The sequence below is a fragment of the Dermacentor andersoni genome, chromosome 1 (genome assembly GCF_023375885.2).
Source record: "Dermacentor andersoni chromosome 1, qqDerAnde1_hic_scaffold, whole genome shotgun sequence".
Classification (NCBI taxonomy): Eukaryota; Metazoa; Arthropoda; class Arachnida; order Ixodida; family Ixodidae; genus Dermacentor; species Dermacentor andersoni.
In genome coordinates, this window is record NC_092814.1 from 236,433,749 (window position 1) to 236,452,073 (window position 18,325).

The window sequence follows — 18,325 nt, forward strand, 5'->3', positions numbered from 1 at the left end:
GAACCTCTTCATAGTTGTCAGCTTATATGAAAACATGCCATGCTGTGCTGTTCACTCTATCGTTCATTTCTATGGCACTGAGACGCGAGTGATCAACTCAGGCCTCAAGATGCAGCCGCGGAAAATTGAGTGCATGACCGTTTCATCTGTCTCCATTATCCTTGTTCTTCGCGCAAAAAAAGGATAAAAAAAAGAAAACAGAAAGAAAGAAAGGAAGGCCTGAACCATGCCGGCGTTTCTTCGTCAGCATACTCTATGCATTTCTGTCCCCAGTGTCAGTTCACGTTGTAGATCAACACGCAAAACCGACCATCTATTAGTAATATATTCGCCGTCTTTTGCACGGCCGCACACGGATCCTTTGTTTTCGCACCATCGCGCGCCACTGAGCAAATGTTTAGCCGCTGGAAAGAAAGCGTGGAGGCGCCCGGTGAGGCGCTTGCCAAGGCAAACAGGCGGGTTCGCGGCGCAGCCGCTCTCTTTCTATATGCGATTAAGAGGGAAACGAAACTACCATTAAAGCAGAACAAGAAGAAGGAGCAGTGATCGCCATGGAAGGGTCGTGATGAGGCGGGATTATGCATGCAGATTCGAACGGTGCCGTCTCGATTACCCGGCAACGCCATTGCTAAAATTTATGCCGCACGCCCTTGCATATTTTGTGGAAGGGTCCTCGGCCGGCTTGTTGTATACGCGTGCGCATCATGAGGAGCCCAAGGTCAGTTCGGCGCAGGTCCGGGGGGGGGGGGGGGGGGGGGGAGGGACCGTGGTCGCGAGATGCGCGCAGGCCGAAGCGAGCAGAGGCGAGAACCAAGACACCCCGCGGGTGTGGGAGCCCACCTTTTGAATGTCAGGCGTGAAGATCTCCTTGGGCCCCTTTTCGATCCTGTCCAGTGTCTCGAAGTTGCTGTAAGGAAAGAAAAAAGGAGGAAACAGAGATAGAGAAAGAAATAAACGAAGAAAGAATAAAACGGAGCAAGTGCGTGTCAGACAACTGCTTTATACTTCCGAGGGTTCGGCGCCAACGCAGCGAGCGGGGTAATCGGTTGAAGGCTAACGCGTGAATCTTCTTTCTTTGCGGTTAGGAAACTGCTAAAGACATTAAGAAGAGCTATTACAGTTAAGACGATTATTAGAGTTAAGAAACACTAAAGAGAATCATTAAAGTGGAATAAATGAGGTGGTTGTACGTCCCGAGATAATTAGAATTTTCTGAATAGCAGTGCTGATATAATGGTAGATGTGCACGATACTTGGAGAATGACCTGGGGAAAGAGATTTTCCGCAGAAGGCGGTCCTTTCAGTCACGAGGCTTTCGCGTAGTGCGTGCGTACAGTATGCGCGGACTGCGCTTTCACACGGCAACACGTCTGGTACAAGACACGTTAATGCACTGCGTACGCATTCATGCATTTGAACAGGTACAATTGCAGCGCGGACTACTATGCCTTAAGGCAGCCAATCTGGAATTTAAAAAAGAAAAATAGCAGCGCAGCAAGCAGCTTGTCACTCGGCCTCCTTGATAATAAGAATAAAGCAATATTCTCTTCAGCCTTGAGAATAAGGCTCAAGAGGAAGTATTTCGATTTTCGAAGTATGAGCTCTATTCGACATCTCCTGTCTTGCTTTCTTTGTCTAAAGTTCAATTAAAGAAAGGAAGGTTAGAACAATTTAACACGTATCTCGCGCGGGCTGCCCGCTGCTTCACCAGCCGTTCATTATGAACGTGTCCCACGCTCAGGAGGACAACGCTAAAAAAAACTAATGGATGTACGAAGAGTTCACAATGCAGGCTTCCAACGTGTAATGTTCTCAAACGTTGAAAGACGGTTTGTCGGTAGTGCATCTGACAGCGGCCCTCCCCATAACGTGGCAAGTCATAAACCGAAGGCCAGCGATAACCTGTACGACGGTCGGCGCTGTTTAGCAGGGCGGGGCTGCAGGGTGGGGCGAAGCACTCTGCTCGACGTTGAAGTAATTAAGACGGGCTCGGCCGAAAACGCGAGGTAGGCATGCAACTATAGAGGGGTCGAGAAACATTTTGCAAAACTAGGCTCGTATTGGCATGCATAAAGTTTCTCCATAAATACACATTCGATACGCAGCCCACTTGTCAGGTCAGAAAAACTTCCTTCCCCTTCCCGCGCACCAAAGATATATCCAGAGGAGCAAGTTTACCTCAGTATTGACTTGACTGTAAGTGGCTTGTTCGGTGTGTGGGATAGGCATATTCTTTGGGCTCCCTGTAAGTAGGGGTGAACAAAATTAGATATGAGACAGGCAAGACGTTGCTATAATATGTTTATTTCTGATCGTGCTCTCACCGTGAAGCTATAATAGGTCTGAAAAACCGTACGTCATATTTGCTTGGCTTTAGAGCTCGAAAGTAAAAATAGGCTTCAACGTTTAATTTGTGGCTGGCGATATTCTAATTTTATTTTATTTATTTATGCAATACTGTCAATCCCGTCAGGGATCGTAACAGAAAGGGCATTCAAAAAGTATGTTGACATACAAACATGACAATGTAAAACGGTTTAGAAATACACATTAATACATAGAATAAACTTATACATCAGCAGGAGTAAAAATATATAATGAGGTTCATGCTGCAGGATTTGGGTTGGACAGAAATAATTGCGCCACAAAGTGCAAAACAAAGGTAGTAACAAAGAGATACTGACAATAAGCAAAAATAATTACTGAGATGTAAGCAGATCGTTTTCAACAAGTGTGATAAAGGCAGTTATCGGTGAACTATTAACAGAGCTCACGTTTAAAGCGTTTCAATCGCGAATAGTCTGTGAAAAGAAAGAATACCTGAAAGTGTCAGTACGGAATGGATACTCGTTTAGTGTGTGGGAGGGGTTATGACATGTTTTCCTCGTTTGAGATTTCGTTATGTATCGTGAGGTATCCAGATTTAATTGATTGTTTATCAGTTGGTTAGTGGCTTTAAGGCGTGCTAGTTTTGCTCTGTTTTGAAGAGTTAGCATCCCGGCTTGTTTGAGTAGTTCTGTCGGTGAGTCTGTTAAAAGAGAGAAAATGCGGCACATGTGCCCATTAAGATATTTGCGTTACTTCGAAACAACTTTGTTCGAGTCGCACTGAAACTGTGTGACTCAAAGCTAGCTGGGGTGATTAAAAATGACAGGATAGTGTTCTTAATACACTATAAAAAAGTTTAAACCCTTTGGAGCTTATCTTGTCCCCAAACAATAATCGTCATCTGCTTTAATTGCGTTTCCTCTCTTGAAAACTCGGCGCTCGCTACTTTCCTGTCGAGAGTGCGGTGTCAAGATGATAACGCGCGAGCCGTTCGTGACTAGGAAGTACCGGGCTCGCAGCGTTAAAGAAAGGAAATGCGGGCATGACAGATGACGATTATTGTTCGAGGACAAAATACAACCCAAAGGGCCTAACTATTTTTATAATGTAACCTCACGTGCACATTGTGATGCATGTGCGACTGTTGTGCAACAATGTGATAGACGTTTAAATAGCGAACGGACTGGAACCGTAAGATCAGACTTCGACGACCGACGATTATGCACGCCGCTGTCGTCGTGCTTTGTGTTCTACTTGTTTTTCTGGGAATAAGTTCGCCCAATAAATATTTAGATTCATGACTCACAGTTCCGGCACTGCCTGGTTCTTCACTGTCACTACACGACGTGACAATATCAATGCAGAACTTATAGGAAATAGGTGCAAAGGAATAATGGCGCATGGGCTTTACATCTGCATTACTGCATCGATGCTTTTATCTGTTTTCCTTTCAATATCATTTTACCTCCTTCGTTGCTCTACGTTCCTGTCTTCTCAGATCGTTAGCTAAACAAAACAGCATTTTTCGCCCGAAAACATTCAAGGCTCTTCATCTAGAAATATGTTTGAAAATAAGCACGGAAAGATTCGATATTTGTACACACAGCGTTCTCCAAGAACTCCGGAGTTTCGAGAGCGCAGTGTGTGCCGCTCGCTACTTAAGCACTTCGTACAGGTAGACAGACACGACGTCATTGCTGGACAAGTTTTTTAACGCAGTGGAGATACAATGAAAACGTTTATCGGAGCCAGTCACGCCATGAAGGTGCTAATGAAGAAAGCTTCATTTGGGCCATCCTTCACACTGGCAGGTGGTAGTTTAGAATCATGCCCGCAAGTGAGAAAAAGAACGCGTACAAATCCAAACAAAACAGAGGCTCACAGGAAGGTGGAGACAAAGTGAGCAACAGTGGTAGACCGATCGAGAAATGTCTCTGCCCGAAAAGGAGTCTTGGCTTTGCCAAGGCAGCCCTGACGAAGAGAACTCCGATTGTACAGACCTTGGATTCAATCTGAGGCGTCTTTTGTTTGCCCGCTGTTAACCGCAACGGATTAAAGCTTCTAAAGCTTCCAGCACTACCAATTTTTCGTTTGTACTATATCCACGAAATTAAACGTGTCAATTTCGAGTTAACTCATGCGCATGCTTTCCACAGTTTTCTTAAAACAGCGCTATGGACGAGGACGAGAAGTACACAGACGACAGGACGGGATCTATGGACGAGGACTTTTCCACAGCGATATTTTAAAAAGTTTGTCAAAATGAACCAACTCGCCCAAATCAAGGCATTATTGCATACTTTCGCTTTCACCGGCTCCAGCTCATGCGACGTCGGAATAATTCTGGCTCATACTCTTAGATAAGAGTCCATATGAGGCTTAGCAACAAGATTCGTATATGACGTGTCACTCTTGAGTGCCAGGCACATACGGAGTGTTCTAATTTCAAGTTTCTCTGTCGCGTTTCATTCCGTGAGTATGGTACATGTCAGCCGACATTAAGGACACAAGTTTGTTCCTTGATGGTGGTGAAGAACAACATCAGTTTATGAAGCAAAAAAAAAAGGGGGGGGGAGATTCGCGAAATACTATATAGGAAACCTGACGCATTTGTTTCCACAGACGTATAACACCCGAGCATTCCGAGCACTCAGTTTAAAATATGATCAGATTTCACGGCGTCATTTCGTGACACACATAAGGTTTCAACAACTGCGGAAGCAAAAGCGTCCCCTTCTCATTCGACGTTCATTGACAAAGCGTCTTTATGAAAAACTAAATAAAAAAAAAGAGGCGCGGGTGCACAGCTGTCACATCACACGGTGGGTCGCGACGTGGCGAGTACTAACCGTTTTCCTCCAGAGGATGGCACGGTACTGCTGCAGGCCTTGCGTGTTGGAGTCGCACAACACGACGGACAGAAAGAAGCACGTCTTCTCGGAGTCGCAACCCACGTAGTTTTGGTGCACTGCGAGATGATGAAAATGAATTAGAGAAAGGGCGCATCATGAAAAGTAGCAGCGTTTACTAGTGGCACTACACAACTAACCTGGTAGTCCATGCACACAAATTGCAGGCAAATGAAAAACAGCTAGGACATTACGAACGCGAGCAAAGAAAAGCTGGAAGTTTTTATTTCAGTCGTGTTGATAAATAAGTGCTTGCCCTGCTTGCTTTCAATAATGCTTTCACAGAAAACGAAGTGGCTCAACAACAACAACAACAACAACAATAATAATTGCTCTCATTTTTACAAGTATTTTTGCGTGTTTTCGGCAGGCGCTGTTCCCGAGACCTTCGGTGATGGAAGAGGAGTCAGTTAGGCATCCGTGCGAGACAGATGTCACAGTATCAAGCGCTCCGAGGAAGCGCAACCACATCATGAGCGATATAGGCAGCGACTGAATCGTCACTGCTTCCTCGTCTTCAAGAAGGACGACGGCGATGGCAAAGAACACTGACAAGGCCTACATCATCCTCTTCTTGCCCGAGACGCCAACCGACGACCTGAATCGGCTTAACAGGCAAGCCATATCTGTCTCACTAGAGGCTCTTGCTCCTGGTGATATTACGGATATTATAATGCCCGTAAGAATATTCCCGCAGTCGATGTCAAAAACAGAGCAGCGCTAGGTATCTTGAGCAGAGTCAAAGTACTGGGCACGATAAATGTTCGCAAGATAATACCACAGGACAGAGACACTTCATCAGGTGCAATTTACGATGTCGATGAGTCAATCCACGACAGCGATCTGGGGCCCTATAACGTAAAACTATTCCAATATGTTTTATTCTAATTTCCTGACGTCAAATTTGCGTAACCGCCGACGCAAGTATCGGGCGGTCACTAGCTGGGTTGTCTGAACAGACCAATCAAACGCTCTCCTCGTTCATAGGAGGTCACTTTTGTTTGCTTGAAAAACGAATAACATTGCCTACACTGAGCGGCTTGTCTTCTCTAATTGGCTCACAAGAGGAGAGGAGCACGCCCAAGTGGAGGGGGATTCGACGGGGCCGAGCCACTGCACTGAAAATCGATAACCGGATGAAAAGGGTGGTGCTGGCGTCTGCGATTGGTCGACTTTCCCTTACTTAGCTTGCGATGGCTGGTCGAAAATCGCGGCGGCATGCAACGGAAGCTTAAGGATGATGCTAAAACGGATTCTCAGCAAAGAAGAGTTGGCAGAACGAGGTCGTAAACACGCCGAAAGTGCTCGAAAACGTTACACGGCCACGCAAAAAGTTTTATTACACGCAAATAAACCCATGCTATCCGGCAGGTGCGAGTAGCCAGTGCCTGAGCGATCGGCGGCAGCCATCTTTTATTCCTTTCGGAACGGGGCAGCCTGCGGCTATTCAGAAGAAAATTCAGTTTTGTTCGGCATATTAATGCATCTTTAACGCGTACACGTCACTTTGACGCGGTGAGTTTCTGCGGTTTTGTGACGTCGCGTGAGAGGCAGGTGAAGTGGATGCAGCCCTAAAATTTTTCACCAATAGCCGAGGGGTAATGAGGAAAAGGCGTGAAATCAGAAATAACTATTTTTCTTTTGTTCGGTCAAATCATGCATAATCAGTGTGTACACGTCATATCAGATGAGGAGCTATCGCGGTTTTCATGACGTCGCGTGAGAGACAGGTGAAGTGGGGGTGGTCCAAAAAGTTTTTGACCAATTGCGGAGGGTTGATTGCAGAATTGGAATGGAAAAGTTTGGAATAGTTTTACGTTATAGCCCCCCTGCCTAGTTTGGTTAAACCCGCCACAGCGAATGCAATTATTATGGAAGTCCATCGCCTAGGAGAATCGCGTTGTGTGAAGATAACCTTCAAGGGAGGCAGCTTACCGTCTCATGTGAAAGTTAGATTTTTCGTTCTCCAATGCGACCTTTCATACCGAGACCTCTTCGGTGTCGTAATTGTTTGAAGATCGAGCATGTCAGCGCTACATGCAAAAATTCGACCTTATGTCGAGAATGCTCTCAGCAGTACAGCGCGGATGCTTACCTTGCGACTGATTTCAAGTGTAAAAGTTGATCTGGTCCCCATGAAACAAATGGTGACAGACAACTCAACGCACAAAGAGGCCACCGCCAAAGTGCGACGGAGCCGTGCCCACCGCAAACGGTCTTCGTCTACTAAAGATACTAATACCGTCGTAAGAAAGACGCTACTTCCTGCAGCTGGTGCTCCCAAGCCGGTCACCCGCACTGACAACACGGTGCCTGGTGACGCAGTGAATGCGTCTAGTGTAAACGCCTAGCCTGCACTTCTGGCATTAAGTCCTCCAAAGACTCAGGGTGGAGTACGGACGCGCCAATGGTGGCATATATCGCTTGCAAGAAACGCAAGTAATCGAAATCATCAAGTCTCAAATGAAAGCCATTTGCGTGTTGATAAATGACACCCATACACCATCTACTCGGAGTACACTGCATTTGCTGGACGGTTATCCGGTTCCTGCGAGCATCGAATAGCCAAAAGAACGGCTATACCTCCTAAATCCTTATTCAGACAAGTCAAGGAAACGTCATTATGCAGTGAAATTCCCGCGGACTGAAATCCCGTATTGCTGAATTTTGCCAATATGTTTTCGCCAATATATTCCCCCTTCTTTTTGTCTGTGAACCAAACCTACAGAAACCGGCCGGCTCTGAGGCTATGGACTTTATGTCTCATCGACTTGTAATGACATTAGCAAGGTGATCATATACATACGGTGAGCCTTATGTTGTTCATCCAGTACGGCCTCATGACACTAATCAGTATGTCTGTTTGACCGTGAAAAACAGAAACTTGCGTTTACTCTAGGGGGCGCTTACCTTTCTCCATCAACCAATCTGTTTATGGGAATTTATCGTGCGTTTTCTTTCTTTTTCTTTTTTTTTTTCTTTTTTCGACCTAGGTAGGACATAAGGAAGTATAATAGCAAGAGCTTGGTGGTGCAACCCGCCGCCCCATTACAAAGGGCACGCTCATATCATGCATTCATTCATTCATTCATCCGTCCGTCCGTCCGTCCGTCCGTCCGTCCGTCCGTCCGTCCGTCCGTCCGTCCGTCCGTCCGTCCATCCGTCCATCCGTCCATCCATCCATCCATCCATCCATCCATCCATCCATCCATCCATCCATCCATCCATCCATCCATCCATCCATCCAACATTCTACATACGACTACTGGTCCATGGATTGTTTACGGGGACATTAACGCACATCATTCACTTTGGGAAAGTATCGAGGTAGATTCCAAAGGAAAAACGCCCCTTTGCCTGCAGCCATGGAATTTGCATTTTAAACGACAGCAGTCTCGTGTTTCTGCGCGACCACACGTACAGCATTTGTTTTCACTTAGCTTCCGTCTCGCGATGTGACACTGACAGCGTCCACTGTTTCGCAGATATAGAAAACCGCGGAAGCGACCCCATTTCTACCTACGTGAAGATAAAGGGCTTAGCAAAATCGGCTTCATCAAATCTTCAACAAACAATATATTAGCCCGTGTTTAAATCAGTCATGGAAGACGCATGACTAGAAGGCTTTTTGTCCACAGTGGAAATTCCGATTGTCAAAGCCATGCAGGACGCTACACGTACATTTCGGCTATTGGAGAAATACACGGAGTTTGAGGCCGAAATACGACGCTTCGTGCAATCCGCTAGCGAGCGGATCGACGGCACAGACGGACTAAATCATTTTACAACCTTATACAGACCAGACGCATGCAAAATATTTCAGAGGTGCATTGCTGTGCTGCAAAATCAACGCTGGAAATCTTTTTGTGAGTCTCTTGATCCGTGTAAACCTCTGTCGGTTGTATGGAGAACAGTCCGCGGGCTTCAAACAGCTCCTCAACAGCGCCATCCATTTAAATATCCAGCCCTGCATCAAAGACGCCAAGAAGTCGACGTAGCAGAACATCACTGCGCAAGGATCGCGGGGTCCACGTTCCAGCTTTGAACATCTACTCCTAATGTCACCCCTTGCTCCCGAGATCCTCGTATGAACGCTCCTCTCTCCATTGAAGAACTGGAGGCTGAACTTGCTGGGTGCAGGCGATCTTCGTCACCAGGACCCGATGGCATCACATACTCTGCGCTTGCAAACCTTGGTCAAGAGGCCGAAGATGCACTTCTTGGCCCATACAACTAATCATGATGTGACGGCTTGGTCCCTACCACGTGGAAATCTAGCCGCCTTGTTCCACTCCTCAAGCCTTACCAATCTCCACTGAAAGTGTCATCTTACCGTCCGATAGCAGTGGCCAGCTGTGTCGGCAAGGTAATAAAGAGAATAATCCTTACACGGTTAGAATGGTACTTGGAATTTTACAACGTCTATCCAGAAGTAATGGCTGGATTTCAACGCAGACGCTCGTCAATAGATAGCGTTGTTGACCTTGTTATATATGTACAGCAGCAGAAACATCTGAAACGAATCACTGCGGCCTTATTCCTTGATGTTGAAGGTGCGTACGACAATGCCGATCATCATGCGATTTTGGATTCCTTAGAAGCTGTAGGGATTGGTGGACACGCCTTTCGCTGGATACGCAGCTATTTCAATGGAAGATCTTTCTTTATTTTGACTGAAGACGGACCAACGCCGTCTAGCTATACCAGTCGTGGTGTACCGCAAGGCAGATTACCCAGCCCGAGCCTGCTAAATCTGGTGCTCGTTGGTATCGCGGATTCGTTACCGCAAACTGTCCAGCCCTCCGTTTATGCAGACTACCTTTGCATATGGGCTTCAGGAGTGACACGTGTACAAGTCCGCGCACGACTTCAAAAGACTTGAACGGCAGTGTCAACTTTTCTAAGAAGGCAAGGCCTGGAGCTTTCACCTGAGAAGTGTGCACTCACTGCTTTTACTCGCAAAGCGATGGTTCCGTATGCTTTATGGAATGATGACCAGAATGTACCATATAGACAAACGCACCAATTTCTTAGCATCATCACTGATAGAGACTTGTCTTGTAGCCCTCTCGTCTTGTACATGACAAAAAGTTTGCCCGCCATTGTGAACCTCCACGCGTTTCTAGGCAGGAAGCTCTGGGGCGCTACAGTGCCATCAATGTTGCAACTACATCAAGCACTATTTTTGGGCTTCCTACGGTACAGATTATCTGAACTAGGAAATACTTGCACTAGAAATAATTCGCACACATTAGAGTGTGGAAGCCCAAGCACTCAGAACTAATCTTGGTCTCCCAAAAATACATCATCGATAGCGACAGCGGTCATCGCCAGAGATTTTCCTATGACAGTCTACATTGCTACAGATGCCCTGAGAGCCCACATCCGGTAGCTGACTCAGATTACTTCGCGCCATCTTGCTTGTTTGCATGCAAAGAGGCCACATTCAACATTTCCCAAAATTATTGTAATACATAAGTCCTAGTTGCCAACCCAATTCACGCCTCCTACACGATTGTCAGCCCCATTGTAGTGTCTGCACCGGCCGCAAGTAGAGTTAACAGCGGCCGTTGCAAGCTTTGAAGCAAGCAACTTTCGAACACATTTACAACGTGCACAGATGCTGGTAACATGTCTACACAGATGGTTCAGTAAAGCTAAAGAGCTCTGCTATCGCAGTCATCATCCCGGCAAAATCTGAAGACTTCATGTGTGACCACATCGACGGGTGGAGAGCTTGCAGCACTTGTGGTGCACTTGATTTCATTAATCAGGAACCACCGCAACAATGGACAGTGTTTAGTAATTCCAAGGCAGCACTTCAGTGCATATGGCCTCAGAAATTCGACAGATATATCCTCGCAGTCATGACAAGGGACACAACATAATCTTTCAACGGCTTCCAGGACATTGCAACATCAGCGGGAATGACCATGCCGACGAAGCCGCCCGACATTGAAAGTGGTCAATGTGTCTTGATTCCGCTTTCTCGAACAGGCGGTGCGGCTGGGTTGCGATTGAGGTCCCGTGAATGTAGTACGTTGCCCCTGTGGGACTCAAACGTTTTCACCATGTGTCATTTGCGTTCGTTGTCTCCAGATATCCAGATGCATCTACCGTCAAGGTTACCACGACGTGAACAGACCATGCTGTAGCGTCTGTGGCTAGGCGTAGCATTTACCAACTATCATGCTTTCCTTATTAGAAAGGCCAACAGACGTGCGACACATGCAGCTGTGAAGTGACGCTGGCACACATTATCTGTGTCTGCCCGCGTTATAGTGCCGAGAGTTGATGTGCAGAGTGCTGGGCCAACTGGACAATAGTCCACTATCAGAACTGAAAGCTCTAGGCCAGTTCTCCCAAAGAACATCTGCGCAGAAAGCCTTATTCGCGCTACTAATACCCCTGTCACACGGGCACCCGCAAACGCCTTTTCACTATGTCGTCTTTATCTAGATGGAGATGCACTTGGTGTCACACGGTCACCCTTCCTCCCAGGGAGTTTAATGGAGCTTTTCGTGAAGGGAGCTTGCTGCTGAAGAAAGCACTCTCGTACGCATACTGGTCGTTGTAAAACTGAGAATTTAATTATTATTTTTATTAAAATTAATGTTGCGTGTATTTAGGACATTCATATTGAATTAAATAAGTTCAATCACAATTCAGCGACAGTTATGCTTGCTACTGCACAATACTCTCCACCTAGGCCGCTTGGCGCCATGTTTTTCTTGCCTTTCAAGGCGTTGTCGTGAACCCAACAAAAGCGAGTTGAGTCGGCTTGTCAGACTGGAATATGCCAGAAGAGTTCATGTAAACGCTTGCCGGTTGGGCTGAACAAGCGTTCAGTCGGGCTCAGTCAGCCCCACTCGACGCGGGCGGGTCGGGCCCGCCTCCGCTGAGACCACTGTGACATCGCGATTTAGGCGCAGGCACCAGGAGTAGTACCAGGACAAGGCCAAGACAAGCACTTTGCAGTGTAACCTCATCGTTGTGATAAGGTCCATGAAGACGGCAGCGGGAACCGGAATCATAGTTCGAACGCGTTGATCTCTCGGCTCAACGCTATGTGCCGTCGTTGTCCAGACTCATTAGAAGCGAGCTCATGTAAACGCGGTCACGTAGGTTCGGTCCGGTCGATTTTTCACTCGGCCCGCTCGCGTCGGGTTCATGTAAACGTAGCCTTCGTCATGCTAGCTCTGCAGTGGTCGGTGTGGACACTCATGACTGGCACCGGCACAGTACACAAAATAAAATAAAAGCTCACGAGGTCAATGTGCACGAAATGTTGCGTTTTGAACATAATTAGTGGCAGTTTGGGTGACAGAAAGCAGAGCCTACTCGCCAGGCCGGGGAGAGAGACACAGGGTTGCTGGCGTCGCTGTCAGCACTGCTAGGTTGGCGAGCGCACTTCTATATTTAACGAGTTGTATGTTTTTCGCGTCAAATATATTGAATAGTATACGTTTTATGGAAGGAGCGTTAATTATGATAGCTACGAGCGCAATTAGAAGTTACATTTTTGTACTAGTACAAAAACCAAACGCGCCTCTGGAGGCTTCTTTTGATAAGTTGTTGTTGGCCGTGTCACACGACCGCTACTTCCTTGAAGTTGAACTACCTTAGAAAGTCTCGCGCTCCCTTACTCTAAAGGCGTTCATTCGTGCCCGTGTGGCACGGGTATGGTTCCTGCGGTCTACGGGGCTTCCCGATAGACATCAAAAAGGCCGCCCTCTACCGCTCTATAGTGTACGCGGCTTGTTTGTAATCGCCTCTCTCCCTCTCCCTCTCGCTCTCTCTCTCTTCCGCTCTCTTTCTCGTTTTATCCCCCTACTCCTTCCCATCACGCAGGGTAGCCAACCGGAACTACCTCTGGTTAACCTCCCTGCCTTTCTTTGAATGTCTTCTCTCTCTCTTCAGAGGAACTTGCACGTTAACTTGCAAGAGTGATTTCACAGTAACTCAGATGAAGTGTCAGAGCGAATTTTGTGACTTTAAGAGAAAGTGTTTTCATGAGACAACTGCGTTGTGCAATAGCCGCTGCATGCTGTTAAACTTACCAAATGCATTTGTTTGACCTATATTAGCAGAATTGCAGGATAAAATTTGCACGCAACTGATCAGATTTTTTTTTTTTTGCTTTTGCATTCTGTTCACCTGCAGTAATGTCTATGTGCGGAACGCCGGCTCTTTTTTAAAGCACGAACGCTTGTATATTGTACTATTATTGTTACATATATGCGTAACAGTGAGTAAGGAACAGGCTTCCAAATGTCATCAAAAAGAGCAAGAGTTCTGCAGTCGAGGCTGAACATCACGCACGATATGCAAACACGCGTGTTACTGCTCGCTTTTCCTCGCGCCTCTTCGTCAGCAGTCCCACTCCGCAAGATTACGTGGACGACGTCGAGGAGGGAGAGACGCCAGTCTGCACATTTGTGACACCGCACGGTTCAAAAATGAGGAACCTGAAGTGGAATATTGGTGCTTCGCGAGGTCTAGATCACCTGATTGGTTCTCTAGCCAACCCCCGTCATCCTGCGTCTGTCAGTAAAGACTGATTACTCGAAAGTCGCCGTATGCTTAAGAATGCACCATGTTAAAGAAACAAAGGCAAAAGGCTCAAACGGTCAGCGAGGCGCACCAACTCTGTCCCTTGTGCCTTTGTGCTCTAAATATTATGCATTCTAAATCAACGCAATAGCTAGCCCTCTTGTCTACGACAACTTCGACCATAGAGAGTGCTGCACAACGTTATTTACTGCAAATTTATTTTGTTGCCAGCCCTAATTTCTATAAACTTAATAAATGCGCAATACCACCACAAATGCATTCTGTTAACCTTCGATGAAATTAATTTGTAGCAACCTACCAGAAAGATTTGCAAAGACTGTACAACTCTGACATGAAAAGGTGTTTGTACAGTCTGATATTTTCATATTATTAACAGTGACGCATTATAATCAATTAATCAATCAATAAATCAATCAATCAATCAATCAATCAATCAATCAATCAATCAATCAATCAATCAATCAATCAATCAATCAATCAATCAATCAATATTTTATTTTGGCGTGCCCAGGAATAATCATAAGATCTGAGTGCTGACGCATGCATACAGTAAAAACAAAACGAAACAAAGACTGCAGGAGTAAATGAGTAAAAAAAAAGCAATAAATAAAAAAAAAACAATTTTTAAAAGCAGACTGTACATACAACAAGGCGCAAGGTGAATAGAAAAAGAAAACGAGGAGAAGGGCAGTTGAATTATGTGTGAAACTGTGGCACAACAACGCAAAGCTCCGAAAACAACAATGACAGCGAATTATGATAAATATCGAGATCATGAAAATAAGCGTTTTAATGACACGGTATTCTGTGGACGGTTGAGTGTTGGTGATGACAGGCAGGAACATGGAAAGGTCTATGTTTTCCGGTGATCTTTCGCGGAACAGGAAACGTGATACGACTGAGGACTTCGGGGCAGATGAGGATACAGTGAAGGAGTTTGAAAGCAAACAGAACGCCAGTGCGATTACGTTGGCAGGGAAGCAAGGGCAATGACTCTAATCCAACAGTGCTAGAAAAAGGCCCAGCATCTGTTTTAGCAAAGCGGTGACGATATATGCTTAGAAACTATTTTTGGACCCGATCTATAAGTCACTGTTGGATCTATAAATGCCGTTCCAGAGGACCGACGCATATCCGAGTTGAGAAAGACAAATTGTTGTGTACAACTTGTGCAATTGTGTAGGTAAATTGAATTATCTCGATTGTCTGCACACAGGGCCAAGAGAGCGCAAACCCCGCATTGCAACGCCTTTAGTGTGCGCTGAAAAGTGTAAGGTTGTATCGATAGGTACACCGAGATCATTGACCTTGTACCATTGACACAATGGTACAGGATCTACAGAATAAGAGAAAGAAATGCTTGCTGTTGTTGCGTGTGAAGGTCGTGACTTTGGTCTTAGCAGTATGTAAGGTGAGGTTATTAGTTTTGCACCATTTAGAAAAAGAAAACAGGTCAGACTGCAGGATACGACAGTCATCACAAGTATGAATTTCCCTAAATATGTTGATGTCACCGGCATATAGAAGGCATGAAGAATTCCGAATAGCGGAAAGAACATCATTAATAAAAATCTTAAAAAGAAGTAGTCCTAATACTGATCCTTGAAGGACGCCGATAGTTGCCATGTAAAAAGAAGACGTTTGGCCATTGACGTTAACAAAACATGATATATCAAGAAGATAACTGCGCATGAGATTGACAACTGACGAGTCAACACCAAAGTGCGTAAGCTTGATCAGAAGCAGTGACTGGCTGACTGCATCAAAAGCTTTGCTGAGGTCACAATAAATGGTGTCAACTTGCCCCCTCCGACGTACCGGCGCGGAGATCTGTGTGACGAAACTTGCGAGATTTGTGATAGTGGAGCGGCCGGTGAGAAATCCTTGCTGATTCGGAATCAATGAGTTCATCACAGTAAAACGCAATACGTTGTGAAGAGCAAGCTAAAAAATCTTGGACGTGACACAGAGAAGAGAAATCTGGCGATAATTCGAGACCTTGCTTTTGCAGCCAGACTTGAATACAGGAAAAACGGCCGTCTTCCACATGTGTGGGAAAGTGGAAGTAGTCAAAGAGTTAATAAATATAGATGTCGATTTTGGGGCAAATATGCTGCCGTAAGCTTCTAGAATCGCGGAAGGGATGCCATCGGGGCCGCACGATAGGGAAGGCTTCAAGCGCTTAAGGCATTCGCTGACGAGCTTTTCATCAAACAACACAGCACTGGACGTAGGAACCGCCGTGTGCTGCTGACTGACACCAGCGTTGAAATATGATGCTTTCTATAAGGATGAGATATAATAATAATAATAATAATAATAATAATAATAATAATAATAATAATAATAATAATAATAATAATAATAATAATAATAATAATAATAATAATAATACAAGAAAAAGCCATCAGTTGTCTAACAAGAGTTCACATACGAACAGTGGTAGCACTACTATGCAGTCTTCAAAGTGTGAAATGTTTGTCGAATGCGCATGCCGCAGCAAAGGGTCATTTTCTCTGATTCTAATGTAACCCAGGAGACACTAGGGCACTGTTATTAAAGCGAACAGCTTTTTGCGATTCTTTCACCCGCTTTCGTGGTCGGTGGCCGGAGCAATGGCGCCGATGCAAAGGGCGCGTGCGCTGAGGGGCGCGCTCCTTGCTAAGCGCCAACTATTATAGCTCGTTGAGGCGCACGTGATGTCCACCTGTACTACCACTTGAGATGCACAATTTTTCCAATCTGACGCTTCCTCAGTATCTTATGAAACTGCTAAAACATATTACCTCTCGCGGCCTTTTCTGATTATCATATTTATGTTCGGTGCATTTCAAAGGCATATTGGTATATTATGTAACAAAGTAGCAGATAAAGGGGCTGATACCACACGTAGCTTAGACGTACCGACACGTGTTGCCATTTCGTCATCGCATGCCAGGTGACACGTTTGCGGTCTGCGATACAAGTTATGCCGGGAGAAGTGGTTCGATTAGCATATAAAGTAGCTAGCCCCTGATGCATAGCATTGACCATCCGCTTCGCTTCTATGCAAACCTCAGAAAGGTCCCCACAGTGTGACACGCTCCTACGCCACCTACGCCTGGAGGTATACCTTAGACGCCTGACTCCTTGCCTCAGATGCCGTAAGGAAAAGGACGTCGTTTGAGTTCACGCACTGCGGCACCGCGGAAGCTTCTGCCTCGTTGAGTGCCCACATGACCAGCGGCGAAAGTTTCTTCGCGGTCGTCTGAAAGTTTCAAATAGGCACACTTTCTCTGCGCAGAAAATGCTTATACTCTGGTAATGCCTCTGCAAAGCGAGGCTAGCTGGGTTGCAAGACGAGTGCACCTAAGCCGTGATGCGGGCGTCACAAGAGCACGGGCTGCGGACGCAGAAAACAAGAACAGAGGAGAGGCACGAGAGAGACGAGCAGCTGCAGCTGCCACCGAGGCCCGCAGAACGAGTTATCGTTCCAGGAGCGAGAGGGCTATCCTGGTCGCGCTTTTGTATTCGGTCGGTCTTTACTCTAGCGCTCAGAGCTCTACGGGATTTACTCGTGGACAGTGACGGGATCAATTTTTTTGTGTGTGAACTGCACTTCGTGCGCGTGTTTCTTCATTGTTGTATTCCTTTCCTTTCTATGACTCCTTCATGCTTGTGTTGTTCTTGCAGTTTTTTAAACGTTTTCTTTCTCATTGTTTTTATTCGTGATCCATGGACTTGTTTGGATAGTGTTTTATGATTTTTGTTGGCTCCTTCTTTTTTCTCTTCATGCCGTTTTCTTTTTTTGGATGCGATTTTGGAATAATGGGCCCCTTCAGTAGGCAACCTTCCGTCTGTCGCAGTTAATAATGAAGAGGAAGAAGGTGTTTTGCAACAGTCAAAAGAAACAAGGATGCCTAGGCTACCCAAAATGCCCCACTGACGGAACAAGAAAGCTGTAAGAATAAGGAAACACGAAGAACAGACGAATCGACGGTTGACATGATTTGCATTTTAAGAGATAGACATCAATTTTAATCAAACAAGATTCCTGACAGTTCATGTAAAGTTGTTCGCGAACTTTTTTGATGTGCACAACAAGTTGTGAAAGACAAAAAAAAACAACAAAAAACAAAAAAAAAACGGACAGACAGAGACTGGAGAGCACACTATTGTACTTTGAATCGACAAACGATGTTTGCAGCTTAGGAAACCGGCACCGACGATTGGACCACTCGCTTTGTCCCTCTTTGCCGCTCTATAAAACTGCACAAGGAGGAGCCGAACGCGCAGGATGTTAGGTGTCGCGCATTCCTGAGATGTGATTCCTGAGACAAAATAATAATAATAAAAAAATAATAATAAAGAGGGTCGGTTTATCCTGATACACCTATCACGCGATAAAAACAGAAAGTTGCAACGAAAACTTTTGTCCTGGCTCATGCACAGCTCTCACGGCTTCCTATTATTCGTGAGTGCACTTAAAGCCTGCTTTAAAAGATTCAGGGGAGAAAAGATATATTGTTGGCGTC

At 45.7% G+C, this 18,325-nt stretch overlaps 1 protein-coding gene across 3 annotated transcripts in view; it reads right to left on the reverse strand.

Moving 5' to 3' along the window:
- LOC126547913 (GTPase-activating Rap/Ran-GAP domain-like protein 3) overlaps positions 1 to 18,325 on the reverse strand; it is a 587,729-nt gene that overhangs the window by 94,536 nt on the left and 474,868 nt on the right. For all 3 annotated transcript variants that reach the window (XM_050195966.3, XM_050195964.3, XM_050195965.3), the window contains 3 exons: positions 5,178 to 5,296; positions 2,179 to 2,243; positions 841 to 907 (listed from right to left, as the gene is read on the reverse strand). In XM_050195966.3, coding sequence (XP_050051923.1) covers positions 841 to 907; positions 2,179 to 2,243; positions 5,178 to 5,296 — 251 coding nt within the window. The remainder of the gene's footprint in view (positions 1 to 840; positions 908 to 2,178; positions 2,244 to 5,177; positions 5,297 to 18,325) is intronic.